General features: G+C 45.7%; 1 protein-coding gene across 1 annotated transcript; it reads right to left on the minus strand.

The window, feature by feature from the left end:
- Positions 1–286: 286 nt before the first annotated feature.
- On the minus strand, positions 287–1,435 carry LOC146578357 (putative C-type lectin domain family 20 member A). The gene is made up of 4 exons (XM_085258587.1): positions 1,108–1,435; positions 670–1,011; positions 496–584; positions 287–412 (listed from the first exon to the last, which is right to left on the minus strand). The coding sequence occupies exons 1-4, from the start codon at positions 1,433–1,435 to the stop codon at positions 287–289; spliced, it is 885 nt and encodes a 294-aa protein (XP_085114713.1).
- Positions 1,436–23,095: the final 21,660 nt, after the last annotated feature.

A 23,095-nucleotide genomic window follows, 5' to 3' on the forward strand; every position in this document is an offset into this window, starting at 1 on the left:
AATATGGATCCTAATAAACTGCTTGCACAAAAAGCCAGAACAGTGTCTGTAGTGCTGAGACAGGTGAATTCAAGAAACTACAGCCTATAAAAACTTCTAGATGAACAACAAAATTAGTGCAGGGACCTCTAATTAAAAGATTTTCTGAAAAACTACAACCGCACCTGAACAAACAAGTTATTGGTGGCACTTCTGCAATCAATATACTCTGAAATAAAAGATTTAAATGATGAGACAACTCAGCACAGCATGTTATTAACTTCACACATGAAGTGGTTCAGTCCAGTCAGACTTCAGTTTTGCAGCCACCGTCCACATCCTGCTTCTTCAACTGGTCGTCACGGTAACTCTGGACTTTCCTCCAACGAATCCTGAAGTCTGTCAGTCCTTCTGACAGCATGAGGCCTGACAGCTGGACAAAATGTGCAGATGATGAAAAACATGAAGCATAGTTTGAACTTGTGTCAAGTTTGTGTTGGTGACTGAACTGCTGACCTGCTGTGAAACCTGCTGCTGGATCTCTGTGCTGTGCATGTCTGCCTCTGACTGAAGCTTCATTTTCACCACCGTTTGCTTTGTCACTGCTAAAAATGAACCACATATAACAACACAAACATTAGTGTTTTACATGATGACAGGATCTTACAGTGTTTGCATTCTGGACCTCACCTGTGAAACAGAAAACATAGTTACTGCTGCTGCAGTGGTCATCAGCCCATTTCCCTGACATTAAATTCAGTGCTCCACAGTACTGTGAGTTGTAGTTATTAGGTTGAGAAGACGCCCAGTTAGCTAATGTGGAGGTTGTGTTGTCAGACCAGAAGGCCCAGGGATCCCTGTAGAGACCAATCCACACATACTGAACCCCTGATCCATTCAAAGTGAGCGTGATGATGGATTTCTCCTCTTTGCTTCTTATACTGGTCAGGTCTGTGTGGTATGTCCTGCAGTACGACTGAGCCGCTGACCAGGTGTAATTCTCCATCACGAAGATGTAACTTGTACTACTGGCTGTGAATGTTTAATAGAGGAATTATATTTAAAATAGGTGAACTATGAATCTTGTAAAATTGCAGACATAACTAGGGTAACAATCTATTTTCCTACCATTGTAACACAGGAAAGGGTAAGAATCTCCACAGGGTTTATCGTTCATCTGTGTTTGTCCCTGAAGAGCCACACAGTATTGATTTGCATATCCACAGTTTGGTTGGCCGTTAGCCCAGATCAGAAATTCATGTGTACTGCCAACATAAAAAAGTTTTCCCTCCATGGACCACTTCCAGCTGTAACGATCATCATAGAGTCCTATCCAAGCAAAAGCATTGATCCTTGGTGACATTGAGAGAAGCAGTTGGTTGATGTCGCTGTTGTAGATGGTGACCAAGTCAGTGAAGTGTTCTCTGCAGTAACTCTGAGCTTCAGTCCAGGTCATCAGCTGGTTCACAAAGTGGTATTCTCTGGAGTGGGGAGGAAGAGTGGAAAGTCCTCCTGAGAGAAAGGAGGCATTATTTTAATTGGTGAAATTGGATTTGTAGACAATTCATGGATGTTAAGTCCCCTGGCTAGTCTAGGGGGGAAGGGGGGGGGGGGGGGGGGTGAAAGGACGAACATAAAGGTAAATAGTGAAGAAAGAGCCAAGATGGTAACTTTAAAAGGTTTATTTAAAGCTAGTTATGAACTTTTGGTACAGACTGAGAGTTAACTTCAGGGAGAGCCAAGGCCAACATAACAAACAAAACATCCCTGATGTAAAAATAAAGTAAACTTACCTAACTCCAAAGAAAACAAAATATACAACCTATAACCATAACCTACCTAACAACACATAAACAGGAGAAAACAGGGTGTCAAAACAAAAGGCATCTCTCCCCTAGAGGCAGTCTGAACATGAAAACAAAAATGCACATACAAGTCACAAAGGCATGCAAGCCTGTAAGGTATGCCAACCAAAATGGCCAGAGGGCACAGAAACACAGCTCCACAGGCCTTAAGTAAATGGTCTGTATTTGTATAGCGCTTTACTTGGTCCTAAGTACCCCAAAGCGCTTAACATTATACACAATCATCCACCCATTCACACACACATTCACACACTGGTGATAGCAAGCTACAGTGTAGCCACAGCCGCCCTGGGGCGCACTGACAGAGGCGAGGCTGCCGGACACTGGCGCCACCGGGCCCTCTGACCGCCACCAGTAGGCAACGGGTGAAGTGTCTTGCCCAAGGACACAACGACCGAGACTGTCGGAGCCGGGGCTTGAACCGGCAACCTTCCAATTACAAGACGAACACCCAACTCTTGAGCCACGATCGCCCCAGTGCTCCGCTGATTAACAATTAGCTGGACTCTGAGCAGCATCCAATCAGGACAGAGGAGGTGGAGCCTAGACAAAACAAAGAGTTAGTAGGGAGAAGAGACATCCTCCTGGGGGATGTAACAATGGAAAAAGGTCAATTTACAAAAGTAAAAATTACAACAATCTCAGTAGTCATACAGTAAGAAGCCAGGTTTTGGAAGAAGCAGCCTAAGCAGAGAAGCCCAGACCTCACTCTACCCAGCTACCTCTTTCAGTATATCTTGGAATACACCGAAGTACTCCCTGGCCAGTTGAGAGGCATAATCTCTCTGGCGTGTTCCAGGTCTTGCCAGGGGACTCCACCTTGTGGTATATGCCTTGAAGAGCTCCATCCAGGTCAAGGTAGGTGCTCTACCTTGACCTGCCTGGCAGCTCCATCTTCATCATCTCACCACATGTCTAAACCACCTCGGCATCACCTCTATAACTTTGTTTTCAAACTCTTTATTCCCATTTTAGTCTTGTCAATCCTGGTCACTCCTAATGAACATCCGAACACCTTCAGCGCTGCCTTTTGCCGTTTTGTTAGTGCAGCTGTCTCTAAACCATACATCATCGCGGATCTCACTACTATCTTGTAAACCGATAGAAACACGTCTACACATCTAAGAAGTCTAGGTTAGTGGAAGATGAGTGTTGTGTGTATAAAATAATACAATAATACAAATAAACAGCAATGGGGTACAGGTGTATCACTGAGGTGTATGGGAGCTATTCCTTCTCTGTCCCCTTCTGGCCACCTGTGCCTCAATTTTATTCTACAACCTAGACATCCACATTACTTACACTCTCAGAACACATAGGGCCATGGGGGTAGGTACGCTTTTGGGGGGCTAGAGGACGGTCTGTCAATTTTAAATGCATGTAGACATTGAGAGGTCTCAGGAGGGTCCATGCTGACATTTGCTGCTTTCTGGCAGAAAGCACCATGCCCCTCCCATGTTTTAAATGCACTTTAGAACAGCATGTAGCAACACCACATATGAGCAGGCAGAGAGAGGCATGGGGTCTTCACACCCCTGTTCTCTGGAGGAGGAGTTGGCGATCAGATCTGGGTCTGGGATGCTAGACCTCCCTGCTGCTGCAGGACCGGGGGCGGACTGCTTGTCTCCACCCCAGGGAAGAGGGCAACATCTCCTGAGTCTTGGGTCCCCTCTGGGGACAATAGTTCTGGACATGGGGTATAGAGTATATTTGGGGAGTGTGATTGTGTTTATTAATTTCTGTTTGTCTCCACATTGGTCCACTCTGGTGCAGCTGGCAGCTGGCAGAGCCCGCAGGCACGTCGCTGTAGCCCCCTGTGGTTTCTGCACTCTGTGGCTGCTGGGTGACTCCTCATCTGGGGCTCTCCTCAGCTCTTTTCTCAGGAGGGTGGCGCGGCTGCCCCTCTAGTGGTCCTCTCTTGCTCTGAGAGGCCTCTATATGTCACATGGGTGCTCACAGACACACTATATCTTCCTTTGCTGCTGCTGCTTTATAGCATACTGTGTGCTGTTGGTCTTGCGTGCTGCTCAGTAACATTCAGTATTTATCATTTACTGTTACTTATACTTATCTAGACTGTTGCTGTGGAGTTTTGTGGTCTTTTCACACTAGACTTTTCCCCTCAGCTTTTCTTTCTTTTCCTGTCTTTCTTTCTACTTTCATTGTCCGGCCGAGTCTGAGTAACTTTCCACAGCGTCAGCTCTCCTATATCTATATATATCTGGCAGCGCACACAATGAGTCTTTGCCAGATTGTCTGCTAACCTCTGTTAGTTCACAGCCTCATGTTTCTGTGTATCTCTCAGTGTGCATTACTAACCTCTCTCTTCCTGTCTCCTAGTCGGCACCTGGACTCATCATCCAAACCCTGCCATAGCCACGCTTCCGGATTCTGGTCAGCTTAATCCTTTTCATGCAAACTGCCATTCACACCTGCCTGCCTCCCTGCGCACCCGTAAAGGACTCAGTACTCGCCCGGACCTCGCCTCACCTCCACCTCCAGCTTATCCCTGCCTGTGAACACGTAATCCATCTCAGCTTATAAAACTGGGAAACTCTCCGAACTCCTTGGACCGTTCTGATTATCCTCTCCTTCGTTTCAGTGCCCCTGGTCTGCCATAGTTTCCACCTGCCCCACCCACTCCAGCCCTCAGCAGTTTTTGTGACCCGACAGTTTCATGCCTAGCCTAAGCCCAGCACTTCATAGGCACCACGTTTGTGCACAAAATTAAATCTTGTTTGTCTTGATTATCTAAGTTAGGAATTCTTGTAAATAAAAATTTTGTTTTTGCAAATCACGTCAAGCCCCCGGTCTTTTGGTTCTGTGCATGAGTCCATTCCACTTCACGGGCCTCTGAGCCATGACATCTACCTTTCCTATCCCCCAGTCATGTCACGGCTGAGGAGGCGAGCCGTGTGGTGTGGAGGAAGGAGGACCCAAGATGCAAGCAGTGGATGAAAATGCTAGTGAAGTTTATTTACAAGGTGATTTACGAGCAGTGGGGCATGACAAAATAACTCAAGACACCTAAACTGGGAGAACTAAAATAACGGCCCTGGGAGGATATGAGGAGCAGAACGCAAAGGAACCAGCAACAGGCAGGAGAACACACAGGGCTTAAATACACACACTAGTAATCAGGGGATGAGAGACAGGAGGGCAACACAGCTGGGAGGAATCAGGGCTGACGGGACAGGGGGAGCACAAAGCTGAACGCACTGACATAGGACACAGACCTACAAAATAAAACAGGAAGCACGTGCCAGACAGAGACACAGACTCGTAAACAGGCATAATGACGTCATGGACAGACAGAGGGACATACAGGCAGAGAAGACTAAGCACAGGCGACCTAAACCAAACATGAGGGCAAGATAACAAAACCTAAACCAGAAATAATCATCGTCATCATCATCAACAGATAGCTAAAGAATCTGAATATAATTATAATCAAAACAGTATCACCAGAGAATAAGAACTAATCCATAATGCAAAAATAAACCAGAACATAAGAAACTCAAAATGCTGGGTCGAACCGACCCAGGACCATGACAAGTCATGTCTGTCCTGTTTGTATTAAATTAAATTAAATTAAATTAAATTAAATTAAATTAAATTAAATTAAATTAAATTAAATTAGCGATTCCTCCTTGAATCGCTACCTTATCGTGGTGGAGGGGTTTGTGTGTCACAGGGATCCCAGGGGCTATGTTGTCTGGGGGCTTTTGCCCCCTGGTAGGGTCTCCCATGGCAAACTGGCCCTGGGTGAGGGACCAGACAAAGAGCGATGCCTTATGAAAAGGACACTGAGGGAACAGTTTACCCTGCCCGGGATAGGGTTACCGGGGCCCCGCCCTGGAGCCAGGCCCGGGGAGGGTGCCCGAGGGCGAGCGTCTGGTGGCCGGGCCTTAGTCCGGGGCCCGGCCGGGCACAGCCCGAAGAGGAGACATGGGCCCATCCTCCCGCAGGCCCACCACCCGCAGGAGGCGCCATAGGGGTCGGGTGCATTGTGTGCCGGGTGGCGGCCAGGAGCGGAGGCCCTGGCGGACTGACCCCCGGCTGCCAAGACTTGCAATAGGGACATGGAATGTCACCTCTCTGGTGGGGAAGGAGCCTGAGTTAGTGCATGAGGTTGAGAGGTACCGGCTAGATATAGTCGGGCTCACCTCTACGCATGGCTTGGGCTCTGGAACCAGTCTCCTGGAGATGGGCTGGACTCTGTCTCAGTCTGGAGTTGCCCTTGGTGAGAGGCGGCGGGCTGGGGTGGGTATCCTAATATCCCCTCGGCTTGCTGCCGGTACGTTGGGGTTTTTCCCGGTGGACGAGAGGGTTTGTTCCCTGCGCCTTAGGGTCGGGGAACGGGTCCTGACTGTCATCTGCGCTTATGCGCCGAGTGGCAGTTCAGAGTACCCAGCCTTCTTAGAGTCCCTGAGGGGGGGGGGGGGGGGGGGGGGGGTGCTGGAGGGTGCTCCACCTGGAGACTCTGTTGTCCTGCTGGGAGACTTCAATGCTCACGTGGGTAACGACAGCGAGACCTGGAGGGGCGTGATTGGGAGGAACGGCCTCCCTGATCTGAACCCGAGCGGTGCTTTGTTATTGGACTTCTGTGCTAATCACAGTTTGGCCTCCACCTCCAGCTTATCCCTGCCTGTGAACACGTAATCCATCTCAGCTTATAAAACTGGGAAACTCTCCCAACTCCTTGGACCGTTCTGATTATCCTCTCCTTCGTTTCAGTGCCCCTGGTCTGCCATAGTTTCCACCTGCCCCACCCACTCCAGCCCTCAGCAGTTTTTGTGACCCGACAGTTTCATGCCTAGCCTAAGCCCAGCACTTCATAGGCACCACGTTTGTGCACAAAATTAAATCTTGTTTTTGTCTTGATTATCTAAGTTAGGAATTCTTGTAAATAAAAATTTTGTTTTTGCAAATCACGTCAAGCCCCCGGTCTTTTGGTTCTGTGCATGAGTCCATTCCACTTCACGGGCCTCTGAGCCATGACATCTACCTTTCCTATCCCCCAGTCATGTCACGGCTGAGGAGGCGAGCCGTGTGGTGTGGAGGAAGGAGGACCCAAGATGCAAGCAGTGGATGAAAATGCTAGTGAAGTTTATTTACAAGGTGATTTACGAGCAGTGGGGCATGACAAAATAACTCAAGACACCTAAACTGGGAGAACTAAAATAACGGCCCTGGGAGGATATGAGGAGCAGAACGCAAAGGAACCAGCAACAGGCAGGAGAACACACAGGGCTTAAATACACACACTAGTAATCAGGGGATGAGAGACAGGAGGGCAACACAGCTGGGAGGAATCAGGGCTGACGGGACAGGGGGAGCACAAAGCTGAACGCACTGACATAGGACACAGACCTACAAAATAAAACAGGAAGCACGTGCCAGACAGAGACACAGACTCGTAAACAGGCATAATGATGTCATGGACAGACAGAGGGACATACGGGCAGAGAAGACTAAGCACAGGCGACCTAAACCAAACATGAGGGCAAGATAACAAAACCTAAACCAGAAATAATCATCGTCATCATCATCAACAGATAGCTAAAGAATCTGAATATAATTATAATCAAAACAGTATCACCAGAGAATAAGAACTAATCCATAATGCAAAAATAAACCAGAACATAAGAAACTCAAAATGCTGGGTCGAACCGACCCAGGACCATGACAAGTCATGTCTGTCCTGTTTGTAATAACTTAAATTAAATTAAATTAAGGGAGGGTGCATGTGTCATAACCCCCCCCCCCCCCCCATGTGCATAACGAACACCCTGTTCGAACATAAGAGTGTCCATAAGTGCACGTGGCACCAGGACGCTCTAGGCCGTAGGTCGATGATCGATTTTGTAATCGTATCACCAGACCTGCGACCAAATGTTCTGGACACTCGGGTAAAGAGAGGGGCTGAGCTGTCAACTGATCACCACCTGGTGGTGAGTTGGATCAGGTGGCGGGGGAAGACGCTGGACAGACCTGGTGCACCTAAACGCGTAGTGAGGGTGTGCTGGGAACGTCTAGCAGAGGCCCCAGTCCGCGAGATCTTCAACGCACACCTCCGGCAGAGCTTCAACAGCATTCCGAGGGAGACTGGGGACATTGAGTCCGAATGGACCATGTTCAGCGTCTCCATTGCCGAAGCTGCTGCATTGAGCTGCGGCCGCAAGGTGGTTGGTGCCTGCCGTGGTGGTAACCCCGAACCAAATGGTGGACACCAGAGGTGAAGGGAGCCACTAGGCTGAAGAAGGAGTCCTATCGGGCTTGGTTAGCCTGTGGGACTCCGGAGGCAGCCGACAGGTATCGACAGGCCAAGCGGAATGCGGCTCGGGCAGTGGCTGAAGCAAAAACTCGGGTGTGGGAGGAGTTCGGAGGGGCCATGGAAAAACACTTTCGGACTGCCTCGAAGAGATTCTGGCAAACCGTCAGGCGTCTCAGGAGGGGAAAGTGGTACTCTACCTGCACTGTGTATAGTGCTGGCGGAGCGCTGCTGACGTCGACTGAGAAAATTGTCAGGCGGTGGAAGGAATACTTCGAGGACCTCCTTAATCCCACTGACACGTCTTCCGAGGAGGAAGCAGAGTCTGGGGATGAGGGGAATGACCCGCCAATTTCCGGGGGCGAGGTCACTGAGGCAGTTAAACAACTCCTTGGTGGCAGAGCCCCTGGTGTTGATGAGATCCGCCCCGAGTTCCTGAAGGCTCTGGACGTTGTAGGGCTGTCCTGGTTGACACGCCTCTGCAATGTTGCGTGGAGATCAGGGGCAGTACCTGTGGACTGGCAGACCGGGGTGGTGGTCCCCATCTTTAAGAAAGGGGACCGGAGGGTGTGTTCCAACTACAGGGGGATCACACTCCTCGGCCTCCCTGGGAAAGTCTATGCCAGGGTGCTGGAAAGGAGAGTTCGTCCGTTAGTCGAACCTCGGATACAGGAGGAACAATGCGGTTTTCGTCCTGGTCGCGGAACACTGGACCAGCTCTTTATCCTCTCCAGGATACTTGAGGGTGCATGGGAGTTTGCCCAACCAGTCTACATGTGTTTTGTGGACTTGGAGAAGGCATTCGACCGTGTCCCTCGGGGTGTCCTGTGGGAGGTGTTGCGGGAATATGGGGTGTCTGGCCCATTGCTACGGGCCATTCGATCCCTATACAACCGTTGCAAGAGCTTGGTTCGCATTGCCGGCAATAAGTCGGACTCGTTCCCGGTGGGTGATGGGCTCCGCCAGGGCTGCCCTTTGTCTCCGGTTCTGTTCATAATTTTTATGGACAGGATTTCTAGGCGCAGCCAAGTGGCGGAGGGCTTTCGCTTTGGTGGCCTCAGAATCTCATCTCTGATTTTTGCAGATGATGTGGTTCTGTTGGCTTCATCAGGTGAGGGCCTCCAGCTCGCACTGGAATGGTTCGCAGCCGAGTGTGAAGCAGCGGGAATGAGGATCAGCACCTCCAAATCTGAGGCCATGGTTCTCAGCCGGAAAAGGGTGGAGTGCCCACTCCGGGTCGGGGATGAGTTCCTGCCCCAAGTGGAGGAGTTCAAGTATCTCGGGGTCTTGTTCGCGAGTGATGGGAGAAGGGAGCCGGAGATCGACAGACGGATTGGGGCTGCAGCTGCAGTAATGCGGACGCTGCACCGGTCCGTCGTGGTGAAGAGGGAGCTGAGTGTAAAAGCGAAGCTCTCAATTTACCGGTCGATCTACGTCCCTACCCTCACCTATGGCCACAAGCTGTGGGTAGTGACCGAAAGAACGAGATCGCGGATACAAGCGGCAGAAATGAGCTTCCTCCGAAGGGTGGCTGGCCTCTCCCTTAGAGATAGGGTGAGAAGTTCGGCCATCCGGGAGGGGCTCAGAGTAGAGCAGCTGCTGCTCCACATCGAAAGGAGCCAGCTGAGGTGGTTCGGGCATCTGACAAGGATGCCCCCTGGGCACCTCCTGGGTGAGGTGTTCCAGGCATGTCCCACCGGGAGGAGGACACGCTGGAGAGATTATATCTCTCCGCTGGCCTGGGAACTTCTTGGTATTCCCCCGGATAAGCTGGAGGAGGTGGCTGGGGAGAGGGAGGTCTGGGCCTCTTTGCTTAGGCTGCTGCCCCCGCGACCCGGCCCCGGACAAAGCGGATGAGGATGATAAATTAAATTAAATTAAATTAAATTAAATTAAATTAAATTAAATTAAATTAAATTAAATTAATAATAATAATAATAATAAAGATCAACAGGTGAAACGACATGGCAAAGCTGTAATGATCCACTTGGAAAAATACATCAGTTAGTCACCTTTCTTGGCTTTCAGACAATAATTCTGATGCTAAATTAATGAACAGGACAGGCAAAAAAAACCCAACAACCCCAAAACAACAACAACAAAAACCCAAAACAGAACACTGTCAAGGCTCCCTCTTCCCTCTGATTCCACACCTTTTTGTCTCTGTCTCGCTCTCTTTGTGTTGGGTCTGTGTGGAGGGTTAATTATTCTATTACTACCTCTTCCCTGATGCTATCATATATTTTTCACATGTTTGTACTTGTTTGCTTGAAATATGGTATTTGGATTTTACTTCATATGTCCTTGTGTGTTGTGTGTGTTTTGCCCTTTTTCTGTCTTTTTAAATCTCAATTTAATTCTCAATGACACATTCACCCTAGACAAATAAAGAATAATAACTATCACCTACTTTTCGGCCCTGTGCAACATGGAATGACTTACCTGTTTACTGAACAGTGACAGAAAAACACATCCAGAACATGCACTCAGCAGACACTGACCCAGTACAGAAAGGTCATGAGCCAAGGTGCTTTAATCAAGCTTCACAAGCCGTATGTGTGCAAAACTGCACCTGGCACCCTGCTAGTCAGCAGTGTTAACCTGGACTACTAACAATACAGTTTTTAAATTTCATTAGTATATACAATTACATTTCCGCAAAGATTTCATGGGACTAGAATCATACTGGCTAGTGGAATCGTAGTGTTCTAATAGAACAGTAAAAAAAAAAAAATTAACAATTTAATTAGATAAATACAATATTATAGAAATAGTACAAAAAGCCTTTAAATAAATCAGTCTTATTGCGATACAATGAGAAACTTACATTTCAAAATGAATGGAGCTATTGCACAATGAGGAGGTAAATGAGTTTCTGTCCTTGATGGGTTATCAAATTGTTTGACAAAAACAAAACAACATAAAGATGTAACCTGATGACCCAAATGTCTCTCAGTATATTTTTATGCTATAGCTCCAAAGATTAAGATACTAATATTACTGACCTGATAGCAGCAGGATGAGCAGCAAACTGGTTTCTTCCATTCTTGGATTAATAGAAAGATTAATGGTAGATAACATACCTGACAACCCGTATTTTCATTTGTTGAGTGAAACTGACTTTTAAAGAGGTCTTTGTTTGCACTTTTCATAAATTTTACTGTCAAATAAGAAAACCCGGAGGTAGGAGTTATGGTAATAAATGTCTTTCATGGATGTTAGTAAATCATACTAATAGACTCATTTAGTTGTGCTAATCCTTTTAATATGAATTTATCTAAACTCTTGCATTTATGGTAAATGGTAAATGGCCTGCATTTGTATAGCGCTTTACTAGTCCCTAAGGACCCCAAAGCGCTTTACACCACATTCAGTCATTCACCCATTCACACACTGGCAATGGCAAGCTACATTGTAGCCACAGCTGCCCTGGGGCGCACTGACAGAGGCGAGGCTGCCGGACACTGGCGCCACCGGGCCCTCTGACCATTTATGAGGGGAAAGAAAATGTACTGACAGAGACATCTCTTCATTCTTCATGTATTGGCTTCCCTTTATTGGCTCCCTTTAAAATCCTCCCCCTCATATACAAGGTCTTCAATAATGAGGTCTGGATTTAATCATGAATTATTATTAATCTCTGGCTTGATTTCACAGCATATCTTTTGTTCTGTCTTCCTCCTCTTATCCTAACTGGTCACATGTGGCTGCCCCTCCCTAAACCTTGTTCTTGGCTTCTTCTTGTTGGTTCCTTTTCACCATCGCCAGGGGTCATATGATTGGTCATATGATTGTCGAGACTCTTCTGTATTATTGTATGGTTTTTACCTCGCAAGATAAAACAGCCTGAGGCAACTTTTGTTGTGTGTTAGGCATCACTCTCTGGAAATTCATGACTTTCGCTTTTGCCACTCCCATACCGCTTTGACTGGTGAAGAAACTAGGCAATAGTCCCTGTGTTGTATGTACAGTCTCTGAAATCTGAGCCACTGAAACTTTTGACTCCTTCTTAAAGGTCACAGATATCTTGGTGGCCTCGATAATTTACCTCCTGCCCAGACCCTCAGTTTGTGAGCACAGTTAGCTACTCACTCTCACCAATAGGGATGAGAGGGATGACTTGCCCATCACTAGGGGAGAGGCCACGAAGGTAGTTAAACAACTCCTTTGTAGCCAGACGCCTGGAATACACGAGGTTTGTCTTAAGTTTCTAAAGGCTCAGGATGGTGTATGATTGTCCTGGCTGTCCTCTGCAATATTGCTTGGTGATCAGGGGCAGTACCTTTGGAAAGGCAGAAGGGGTGTTGATCCCCATCATTAAGAAGGGGGACCAGAAGGTGTGCTAAACATTATGTCCAGAGGAAAGCCGACTCATTCATTGTCAAGTTTATACCATTCAAATGTTTATGCATGTTTCTTTGAAAACTAAAATGCTATAAATGTTATGTCCCAAGACTTAAAGAAAAATAAGTACGGTTACTAAAAGGTGACTCTCCCTCACCAAAATGCATATCATTAGTAAAATCAAGTTATTAAAATAAGAAACAAATGCAGCTAAGATCATTCGAGGTTCTGGGAACAGGTAAAATAGCATTTCATAATGTTTATGATTAAAAGACGTTGACAAATAAACCAACACAAAAGTGGGGCCTCTCCCAGAACTGATTAAAGTTGGATTTTTGTTCATGCGACCATACCTATGTTTCTTAAAAAAAATAAAATTCTGTGAATAATATTTCTCAGGGCTTAAAGAAACATAGGTAAGGTTACCAGAAGGTGACTCACTTCACCAACATGCATATGATTAGGAAAATCAAGTTATTAAAATAAGAAACAAATGCAGCTAAGATCATTCGAGGTTCTGGGAACAGGTAAAATAGCATTTCATAATGTTTATGATTAAAAGACGTTGACAAATAAACCAACACAAAAGTGGGGCCTCTCCCAGAACTGATTAAAGTTGGATTTTTGTTCATGTGACCATACCTATGTTTCTTAAAAAAATAAAATTCTGTGAATAATATTTCTCAGGGCTTAAAGAAACATAGGTAAGGTTACCAGAAGGTGACTCACTTCACCAACATGCATATGATTAGGAAAATCAAGTTATTAAAATAGAAAATAAATGTAAATAGGCTTCTATAGGGTTCCAGGACCAGACAACATACAATGCCTATAAAAAGTATTCACCCCCTTGAATGTTTAATGTTTATTGCTTTATTAAATGAAATCATGGTCGTTATAAATTAGATTTTTTTAAATAGACATATTAACTAAAAAAGCTTATTTCATGTCAAAGTAAAAGCAGAGATTTAGAAGATAATATGTATAAATTAAAAATGTTTAATGTAAAATAAGCAGCTGGAAAAATATTCACTCCATTCAGGCTGCAATCACAGCACTTTGTCATGATGCATCTGTGGCGGCCCTGGGGCGCGGTGCCTGCCTGTCTGTGGTCACCTGATCTTCATGCCCACTCTCATCATGGCTGAATACACCAACCATATTTAAAGCATGGTTGGAATGGTGTTCCTTGCTGGAGCAATGTACATATTAGTGTTAGTGCTGCATGGCCTAGTCTCTTGTTGACCTCCCTGTGTTCCTGGGCGTATTTTCTTACGTCTGTCTCCGTCTCCCTTGTACAGACTTGCTTGGCCCTAAACCTGTCTTCCCTGGACCCTTCACTGTTGAGCGTGAGTGAGAGAGAGAGCACAGTGTGTGTGGCCTTGGTGATCTTGACTGTACATAGTGGATTGTAAGCAAGAGTTCCCTTTTTCCCTGCCCTGGACCAACCCTTGGAATCCCTGGACCCCTCTTCTCTCTGCCCCACTGTATATATGTACATATCACTGGTGTTGTAATTAAACCAACTTGATTTGACTGCACAGTTCAGAGTGCTTTTTTTTTGAGTCCCACACCAGCCAACGTGGCACACTGTGCAGATATGTGTTAATGAGGTAGTGATTGGTGTTTGGACCCCTGGGTTGGTTTTGGTTTGCCCTGAGTTCCTAAAGGCTTGGGATGTTGCAGGGTTGTACTGGTTGACACGTCTCTGGAACACTGTGGTCATCGGAGACCATAACTTTGGATAGGCAGACTGTGGTGTTGAGGGACTGGAGTGTGTCCTTCAGTTACATGGGGATCACACCCCACAGGATCCCCAGGAGCGTCTATGTCAGTGTGGTGGAAAGGAGAGTTTGTACCTTGTTAGTCGAAGTGTGATTCAGAGGGAAAAGTGTGGATTTCATCCTTGTTGTGGAACAGTGGTCAGCTTTTTATCCAGTATGGATCAATTTATACTACTTTTTCCCACCTGTTTTGTTGGGAAAACTTCCATAATTACACAACATATCTGTTATTTCATTATCAAAACCAACGACAAACTGCTCCTCCCATTCAACACATGTCAGTCCATATCCCAGCAAACTAAATCATCTCCATTTACACATCAAATAGAAACATGAATCACTTGTAATGATTAGAAACTTGATAGAATTTCAAAGCTAGTTTGGGGAGTCATTCAGTGAGAAACAGTGAAATGATTTTCCATGTGAAAAGGTGGACAGCAGAAACAGAAAGAAAGAGTGAAACTAAAAGAGAAACAAAGAGCTTTGGAACAACGAGGCAGCAGGAGGACAGCTGCAGTTTAACAGCTTCAACTCACTGACAGGTATCTGTACTTCTACATAAGTACACAATGTCTGTATTACTGAGGCTAACACACAACATTTGTAAAAGTACAACAACTGTGTGTAGTGCAACTATGTACAACTAATATAGTCAACATATACAGATGTCAGTGAATACTTCATTGTCCAATAACATCTTATCAAATGTGCATTTATTAATACTAACACATGTATTACAACTGCTTTGGAAAAAAAGAAACTTGACACCAAAGGAGCAGCTGCAAATAATGAGTCTCACACACAAAAGAAAACTGCGACGCATCTGACATTTCCTCCTGCCTGGCAGCTCCATCTTCATCGTCCTCTGTCGAGCATCTCTACTCCCCCTCTTGTGCACAAGTCCAAACCATCTCTATCAGGATCCTGGGTCTCCTGACCCAGCGTTTTTAGTTCCTTGTGATTTTTGTATTTTGTACTCATGTGATTTATTCTATAGTTTCTTGTTTTGATCCCTTGCCCTTCCCTTGTTTCTCTGTGCCCCCTCTGTTCTGTGTAAGTCTGTGTTTCTTGGTCTGTGTCTTTGCATGTTTTGAGTTTCTTGTGTTTTCTGTCACTCTGGATTGTGGATTATGTTCTCATGGTTGGTCTTTTGTTGCTCCCTCAAGTCTAGTTTCTTGTGTTCCATGCTGAGTATTTCCCTCTGTGTATTTTGGTTCTTAGAGTCCTCTGCTTTATGGTTTTTGTCTCTGTGTTTCTTAGTTGCTGTCTCCACCGTGTCAAGTTCACGTCTCTGCGTTATACTGTTTTATTTTGAAGGTCTGTGTCTTATGTGAATGTGTTCTGCTTTGCCTCCTTGTCTCGTCAGTTCTGATTTCTCCCAGCTGTACCCTCCTTCTGCATCTCATTCCCCTCGTTACTTCCCAGTGTATTTAAAACCTGTGTTTCTCTGAGTCAGTGTCGTGTTGTCCCTCATGCTGTGTGGAGTGCCCTGTGAGTTTAGTTGGCTTTCGTATGCTTTTTCCCTGCCAGTTAGTGATGGCCAAATGAAGCTTTCTGAAGCACTGAAGCTTGTATTGAAAAACGGTTCATTACTCGCTTTTCAACACAGTCCTCTCTGGTGACATCTTGTGGCCAAGAATATGACGAGCAGCTTGAATCCACAAAATGAAACCAACTGCTTCATAATGATTGCAGAGTGGAATTCTGTCTGATATTGGGCCGCTGTTGTGTTGCTTTGAACGTGTATTTTTTGGTGTTAAACAATGTGGTTTATTTGTTTAATAAATAATTTTGACCAGTAAAATTTCCTTGTTTAAACATGCACCATGGTGTGGTCTTTCTTTGCTTGTGACTTCTTGACTTCTTGATGTTGGTAAATACATTAATTGAAAAATACCACGTTACATATAACATACTGTGAGGTCCCGCCTCCATGTACTTGTGCAATTAATCGCTAGATGGGTGTATTTATAAATAATATTATATTAGGGAAATTTTCCTATACATATTTTGACCTGGGGGTAGAATTGATTGTGAAATGGAAAGGGAAAATGCTTATGAACTTGCAATTTAAAAACATGATGCATTTAAGGTAACCCTTTTTCATTTTTATTTAAGAAGAGAATTTGTTCCTCTGTGCGATGGCCGAACCTGTTCCTTTTCGTGGAGATAATTTCTCCTGCCTTATGGAAAATCCCTTCACATGGCACAGAAGAGGCTGGAGCGCACAGAAACTGGTAGAGATGCAGTTACACAGTCTACCTGGGCCCCACCAACTATCAGCTAAAGAGAATAAATACATTAAATTGCTGCACATTTTGTAGACTAACATTTTAAGATTATTTAAAAAATATAATATATCTTTTTATAACATTAAATGTTATGAGTCAAACAGAAGTCTTTCTAAAGTTCCATCCATCCATCCATCTTCATCCGCTTTATCCGAGGCCGGGTCGCGGGGGCAGCAGCCTAAGCAAAGAGGCCCAGACCTCCCTCTCCCCAGCCACCTCCTCCAGCTTATCCGGGGGAATACCAAGGCGTTCCCAGGCCAGCCGAGAGATATAATCTCTCCAGCGTGTCCTGGGTCTGCCCCGGGGCCTCCTCCCGGTGGGACATGCCTGGAACACCTCACCCAGGAGGCGCCCAGGGGGCATCCTTGTCAGATGCCCGAACCACCTCAGCTGACTCCTTTCGATGTGGAGCAGCAGCGGCTCTACTCTGAGCCCCTCCCGGATGGCCGAACTTCTCACCCTATCTCTAAGGGAGAGGCCAGCCACCCTTCGGAGGAAGCTCATTTCCGCCGCTTGTATCCGCGATCTCGTTCTTTCGGTCACTACCCACAGCTCGTGGCCATAGGTGAGGGTAGGGACGTAGATCGACCGATAAATTGAGAGCTTCGCTTTTACACTCAGCTCCCTCTTCACCATGACGGACCGGTGCAGCGTCCGCATTACTGCAGCTGCAGCCCCAATCCGTCTGTCGATCTCCGGTTCCCTTCTCCCATCACTCGCGAACAAGACCCCGAGATACTTGAACTCCTCCACTTGGGGCAGGAACTCATCCCCGACCCGGAGAGGGCACTCCACCCTTTTCCGGCTGAGAACCATGGCCTCAGATTTGGAGGTGCTGATCCTCATTCCCGCTGCTTCACACTCGGCTGCGAACCGTTCCAGTGCGAGCTGGAGGCCCTCACCTGATGAAGCCAACAGAACCACATCATCCGCAAAAATCAGAGATGAGATTCTGAGGCCACCAAAGCGAAAGTCCTCCGCCACTTGGCTGCGCCTAGAAATCCTGTCCATAAAAATTATGAACAGAACCGGAGACAAAGGGCAGCCCTGGCGGAGCCCATCACCCACCGGGAACGAGTCCGACTTATTGCCAGCAATGCGAACCAAGCTCCTGCAACGGTTGTATAGGGATCGAATGGCCCGTAGCAATGGGCCAGACACCCCATACTCCCGCAGCACCTCCCACAGGACACCCCGAGGGACACGGTCGAATGCCTTCTCCAAGTCCACAAAACACATGTAGACTGGTTGGGCAAACTCCCATGCACCCTCAAGTACCCTCAAGAGGATAAAGAGCTGGTCCAGTGTTCCGCGACCAGGACGAAAACCGCATTGTTCCTCCTGTATCCGAGGTTCGACTAGCGGACGAACTCTCCTTTCCAGCACCCTGGCATAGACTTTCCCAGGGAGGCTGAGGAGTGTGATCCCCCTGTAGTTGGAACACACCCTCCGGTCCCCCTTCTTAAAGATGGGGACCACCACCCCGGTCTGCCAGTCCACAGGTACTGCCCCTGATCTCCACGCAACATTGCAAAGGCGTGTCAACCAGGACAGCCCTACAACGTCCAGAGCCTTCAGGAACTCGGGGCGGACCTCATCAACACCAGGGGCTCTGCCACCAAGGAGTTGTTTAACTGCCTCAGTGACCTCGCCCCCGGAAATTGGCGGGTCATTCCCCTCATCCCCAGACTCTGCTTCCTCCTCGGAAGACGTGTCAGTGGGATTAAGGAGGTCCTTGAAGTATTCCTTCCACCGCCTGACAATTTTCTCAGTCGACGTCAACAGCGCTCCACCAGCACTATACACAGTGCAGGTAGAGCACCGCTTTCCCCTCCTGAGACGCCTGACGGTTTGCCAGAATCTCTTCGAGGCAGTCCGAAAGTCTTTTTCCATGGCCTCTCTGAACTCCTCCCACACCCGAGTTTTTGCTTCAGCCACTGCCCGAGCCGCATTCCGCTTGGCCTGTCGATACCTGTCAGCTGCCTCCGGAGTCCCACAGGCTAACCAAGCCAGATAGGACTCCTTCTTCAGCCTGGTGGCTCCCTTCACCTCTGGTGTCCACCATTTGGTTCGGGGATTACCACCACGGCAGGCACCAACCACCCTGCGGCCGCAGCTCAATGCAGCAGCTTCGGCAATGGAGATGCTGAACATGGTCCATTCGGACTCAATGTCCCCAGTCTCCCTCGGAATGCTGTTGAAGCTCTGCCGGAGGTGTGCGTTGAAGATCTCGCGGACTGGGGCCTCTGCTAGACGTTCCCAGCACACCCTCACTACGCGTTTAGGCGTACCAGGTCTGTCCAGTGTCCTCCCCCGCCACCTGATCCAACTCACCACCAGGTGGTGATCAGTTGACAGCTCAGCCCCTCTCTTTACCCGAGTGTCCAGAACATATGGTCGCAGGTCTGCTGATACGATTACAAAATCGATCATCGACCTACGGCCTAGAGCGTCCTGGTGCCATGTGCACTTATGGACACTCTTATGTTCGAACAGGGTGTTCGTTATGGCCAAACTGTGATTAGCACAGAAGTCCAATAACAAAGCACCGCTCGGGTTCAGATCAGGGAGGCCGTTCCTCCCAATCACGCCCCTCCAGGTCTCGCTGTCGTTACCCACGTGAGCATTGAAGTCTCCCAGCAGGACAACAGAGTCTCCAGGTGGAGCACCTTCCAGCACCCCCCCCCCCCCCCCCCCCCAGGGACTCTAAGAAGGCTGGGTACTCTGAACTGCCACTCGGCACATAAGCGCAGATGACAGTCAGGACCCGTTCCCCGACCCTAAGGCGCAGGGAACAAACCCTCTCGTCCACCGGGAAAAACCCCAACGTACCGGCAGCAAGCCGAGGGGATATTAGAATACCCACCCCAGCCCGCCGCCTCTCACCAGGGGCAATTGGGTTTAATGTTAAACCCATGATTCAAAATCCTGCTCCTCACATACAAGGTCTTAAATAATCAGGCCCCATCTTATCTTAATGACCTTGTAGTACCATATCACTGCTGGTGACTGAGTGTTTCTTCTTCATTCACCATGTTTGTATACAACTCTCTGCCTTTAATTATGAGTTACTGTATTATTGTCTTAACTTATAATATAAGATGTAAATATAAAGCACCTTTAGCTGACAGCTGTGCTATATGAATAAAATTGAACTGAAGGCAACACTGTAATGTGTGTGTCTGTGTTTGTCTGTGTGTTTCCTGGAACTGCTGTACTGTAAGACAAATATGAAAGCTACTGGACCAGTTCTAGGTTGGCAGGAGTTTTGGAGCAAAGCACAGTGAAAAGATCGGAACTGGAAAACTTTAAATGAAAAGCCGGCATCTTTAATAAAACACAAACAGAGAAACAAAACAAATCAGTGACAGTTGAGTAAGTCACACTTAACCTTCCATAGATAAGATCATTTTAGTTATTCCAGCTTTGTTCTAAATGACACACCGAGGTTGTTCTTTAAGCTTTATTTCTTGATTCACGAATAAGATTTAAACTAAAACTTTAGCTTCACAATGCACTTATTTAAGACAATATGAGGGTCTCAGACCAGTCTGTTCTGTAGGGCTAATAAAGCCACTTGGTGCTATGAGTTCATGGAATTTATGCCCACTACTAGTCACGATGAGCAGGTTCTGTCTTTCTTTGCATGAGCTCTAAATTGTTCTCAATCCCAGTTTGGTGCATTGGTGCTTAAACACAGAGTTCCTATAGAAAAATCTATTTCAGCTCAAAACAAGAAAATATCGTCATCATATAACATGAGTCAACAGTCCAAATTATCACACTTTTACACAGTTTAGTTCTTTGTCACCGTGATCAGATCAAATCCACAGTTTTTCTTTGAGTAAGAAGACCTTTGTGTTTTCCAAATCCCGGATTTTTCTCTCTGGAGTCACTAGATTTATTTATTTATTTATTTATTTTTTCACAAAGCTAACTCTCTCTTACAGGAAGAAGTGGAAAAGGTTCCATTAAAGGAGCAAACATAGCAAACACAAAACACTCGTTCAATCAGAACCTGTTTTCTAGTTTTAACAAGAATTTTTACACACGTTTGTTCAATTGTTTACAGCATGAATGTGACTCACGATGACTTTCTGTTTAATCATATTTATTCTTATTTTTTGTATTGTATCATTTCCTGTTGTATTATTGTAACAGTTTTATCCATGGTTACATGTGCGCCTCATAAGTTCCACACGGTGAAACAGCGTCCCATCCCTTTCTCGTGTTTCCTTCCTTCTCAAAGTTCCTCTCTTTTGATCTTGGTGTCCCAGGTGATGATCTCTGTGTGATCCTACATGTGAAGCTGTTGGGAGCAGTCTGTAATATTTCAGCTGCTTTCACTTCATCTTTTCTTGTTTTCACTTCTGCACTCACTTCAACCCAGAGGTCGCCTCACACTTTCTCCTTATCGTCTTTTTGATGGACAGGGTCGGAAAAATTCCCTCATGATGTAATTTTATCTCCATTTCAAAGTCAAAGTCAACTTTATTGCCATCTCTGCTATGTGTATTACAGTATATAGAGAGATGAGACAACAAGGCACCAGTTCCATTCAGTGCAAAAAAACCCCCAAAAATCAATAAATATAATATATAATATAAGAAGAGTAAGAAATAAATATGCACTTTAAGACTAGGGTAAGGTAAAGGGAGTAAATAAATATACACTTTAAGGTAAAAAGGATCAATAACAGTTCTGAATTTACAATTTACAGTTGAATTAATATTTTTAACAAAAGTTGTTTAAAAGCATTATCATTTGAAAATAAGTGATGTACAAACAGAGTGAGCATTTCTGAGGCCACAGAGAGAAAAGAGGAGCACAAACACTGTGAGCTCACCAACACACACATTTACACTTGGTTTGTCTTCACAAAGAAAAACACACTTCCTGCTGCTAATGTTTCACAATAAAAGCCTCGATAAGAAACAGAAAAACTGTAAAAACATTTGATTGTATTGGGGAAAATGTCTCAATGTGTCTAGTATTAAAATAAGTATGTGTAACTATAACGAGTGTCTAACTTGTATAAGGATGATTTACTAAATGTGACTATAACATTTCCATGGTGACGAAGCACCATCATAACAACGAAAAAGAAACCCACACAGTTATACCTGAAGTTATGTCGCTGAGTAACTAAGAGAGTGGTCACTGTCAGTAACTACAACTCTCCACATAAGATAATACTGACATTAGGACACATTCACTGCAGCGTTTCACCACTACTGTTAGTCAGTGCGATAATGATGCTTTACATGTGAACTGTGGAGATCAGGGAAATATTTTACTGCTACTATTCATAACATCATCATTACCATTACATTAAATATCATTTCATCAAAGCATTTATTTAATAGATCACACATGTTCTTAGTTAAGATTGTTACATCTATCACAGAGAGCTTCTGTCTGGTAAAAGGTTAGAAGCGCCGACGGGCGGAGTGAGGCTGAGTGCGTTGGAGGTTGAGACACACACACACACACAAACAGTAGTTAGATTCATGTTTAGGTAAGAGTTCAAATAATAGTTTGCAAAAGCTTGTGACTGCCCGCTATCACCGGCTTTAAAGGGTTAACAAAGTTCAAAAGCATCAATACAGTGCTATGATTGGATTGAATTATTGAGACTAACATGCTGAGCTACAGAGATATTTGTCGCGGATGTAACAGTGTTTATATGGTATTATTCCACTTTCCAACAAATCTCAGTGTAATTGGGAAACAGCGGCTTCCTCTTGGTGTGGCCGATTAGGTGAGGCTGGCTGCAGTAATCGCTGCCAGTCTCCTGTAGCCATACCAGAGGTTAGTTGTGTTGTTCCACACATAACATAGTTAAGCATTATAGATACATAAAACTTGTTTGAGCAACTGACGGGCACAGATTGTAATAAGTGCTCAGTGGACACGTCCAACACCAGTTTTATATATTTTTCATTTGTTTAATATCGTGTAAAACTGTATGCTGAAGCAGAATGGGATATGTTGCCGTATTGTGCTGTGTGAAATTGTGTGTCATGAGCCATTTGCACTGATCGAACACCATTATGTTTCCAAATAGTATATGAAATGCATATACTATTATATATTGTACATATATTTATTTGTCTCAGATTTAGCCATTCTTATATTTTGCTTTTTTTACGTTATTGTGTTTTGCACAACTCTGTTGCTTGTGAAGCTCGCACACAAGAATTTCACTCACATGTACTGTACCAATGTACCTGCACATGAGATGTGACAATAAAAGTGATTTGATTTGATTCAGGAAATGAATTAGCAACAATCAACCTGAGTCTCCTAGTCTTCTTAAAAACACAACACAATGCAGCGCAAAGGAGCCTGTTTGGGACGAACTGTTACAGCAGGGTGAAGCAGATGGTTACAAAAACTTGTATAATAAGTAGAAAACAACAGACTGAGAATTGCTAGATAATATTAATGTAGCAAGGTTAGAAAAGAAAATCTCTTTCAAGGGGAAGGAGAAGATGCAGACGAGGTCAGACATGGATGAAGTGCAGAAGAAGATCCAGTCAGGAGATGGCAGGACCG

Source organism: Mchenga conophoros, linkage group LG3 (assembly GCF_057382185.1).
Source record: "Mchenga conophoros isolate Kocher_MC1m ecotype Shallow Benthic linkage group LG3, M_conophoros_male_GT1.1, whole genome shotgun sequence".
In the NCBI taxonomy this organism is placed as follows: Eukaryota; Metazoa; Chordata; class Actinopteri; order Cichliformes; family Cichlidae; genus Mchenga; species Mchenga conophoros.

Coding starts and splice junctions, on each gene's coding strand:
- LOC146578357 (XM_085258587.1), bottom strand. CDS start 1,435: ATGACCTGGACTGAAGCTCAGAGTTACTGCAGAGAACACTTCACTGAC. Junction 585..669: donor CTATGTTTTCTGTTTCACAG/GTGAGGTCCAGA, acceptor GTTCATTTTTAG/CAGTGACAAAGCAAACGGTG. Junction 413..495: donor AGCAGCAGGTTTCACAGCAG/GTCAGCAGTTCA, acceptor CATTTTGTCCAG/CTGTCAGGCCTCATGCTGTC.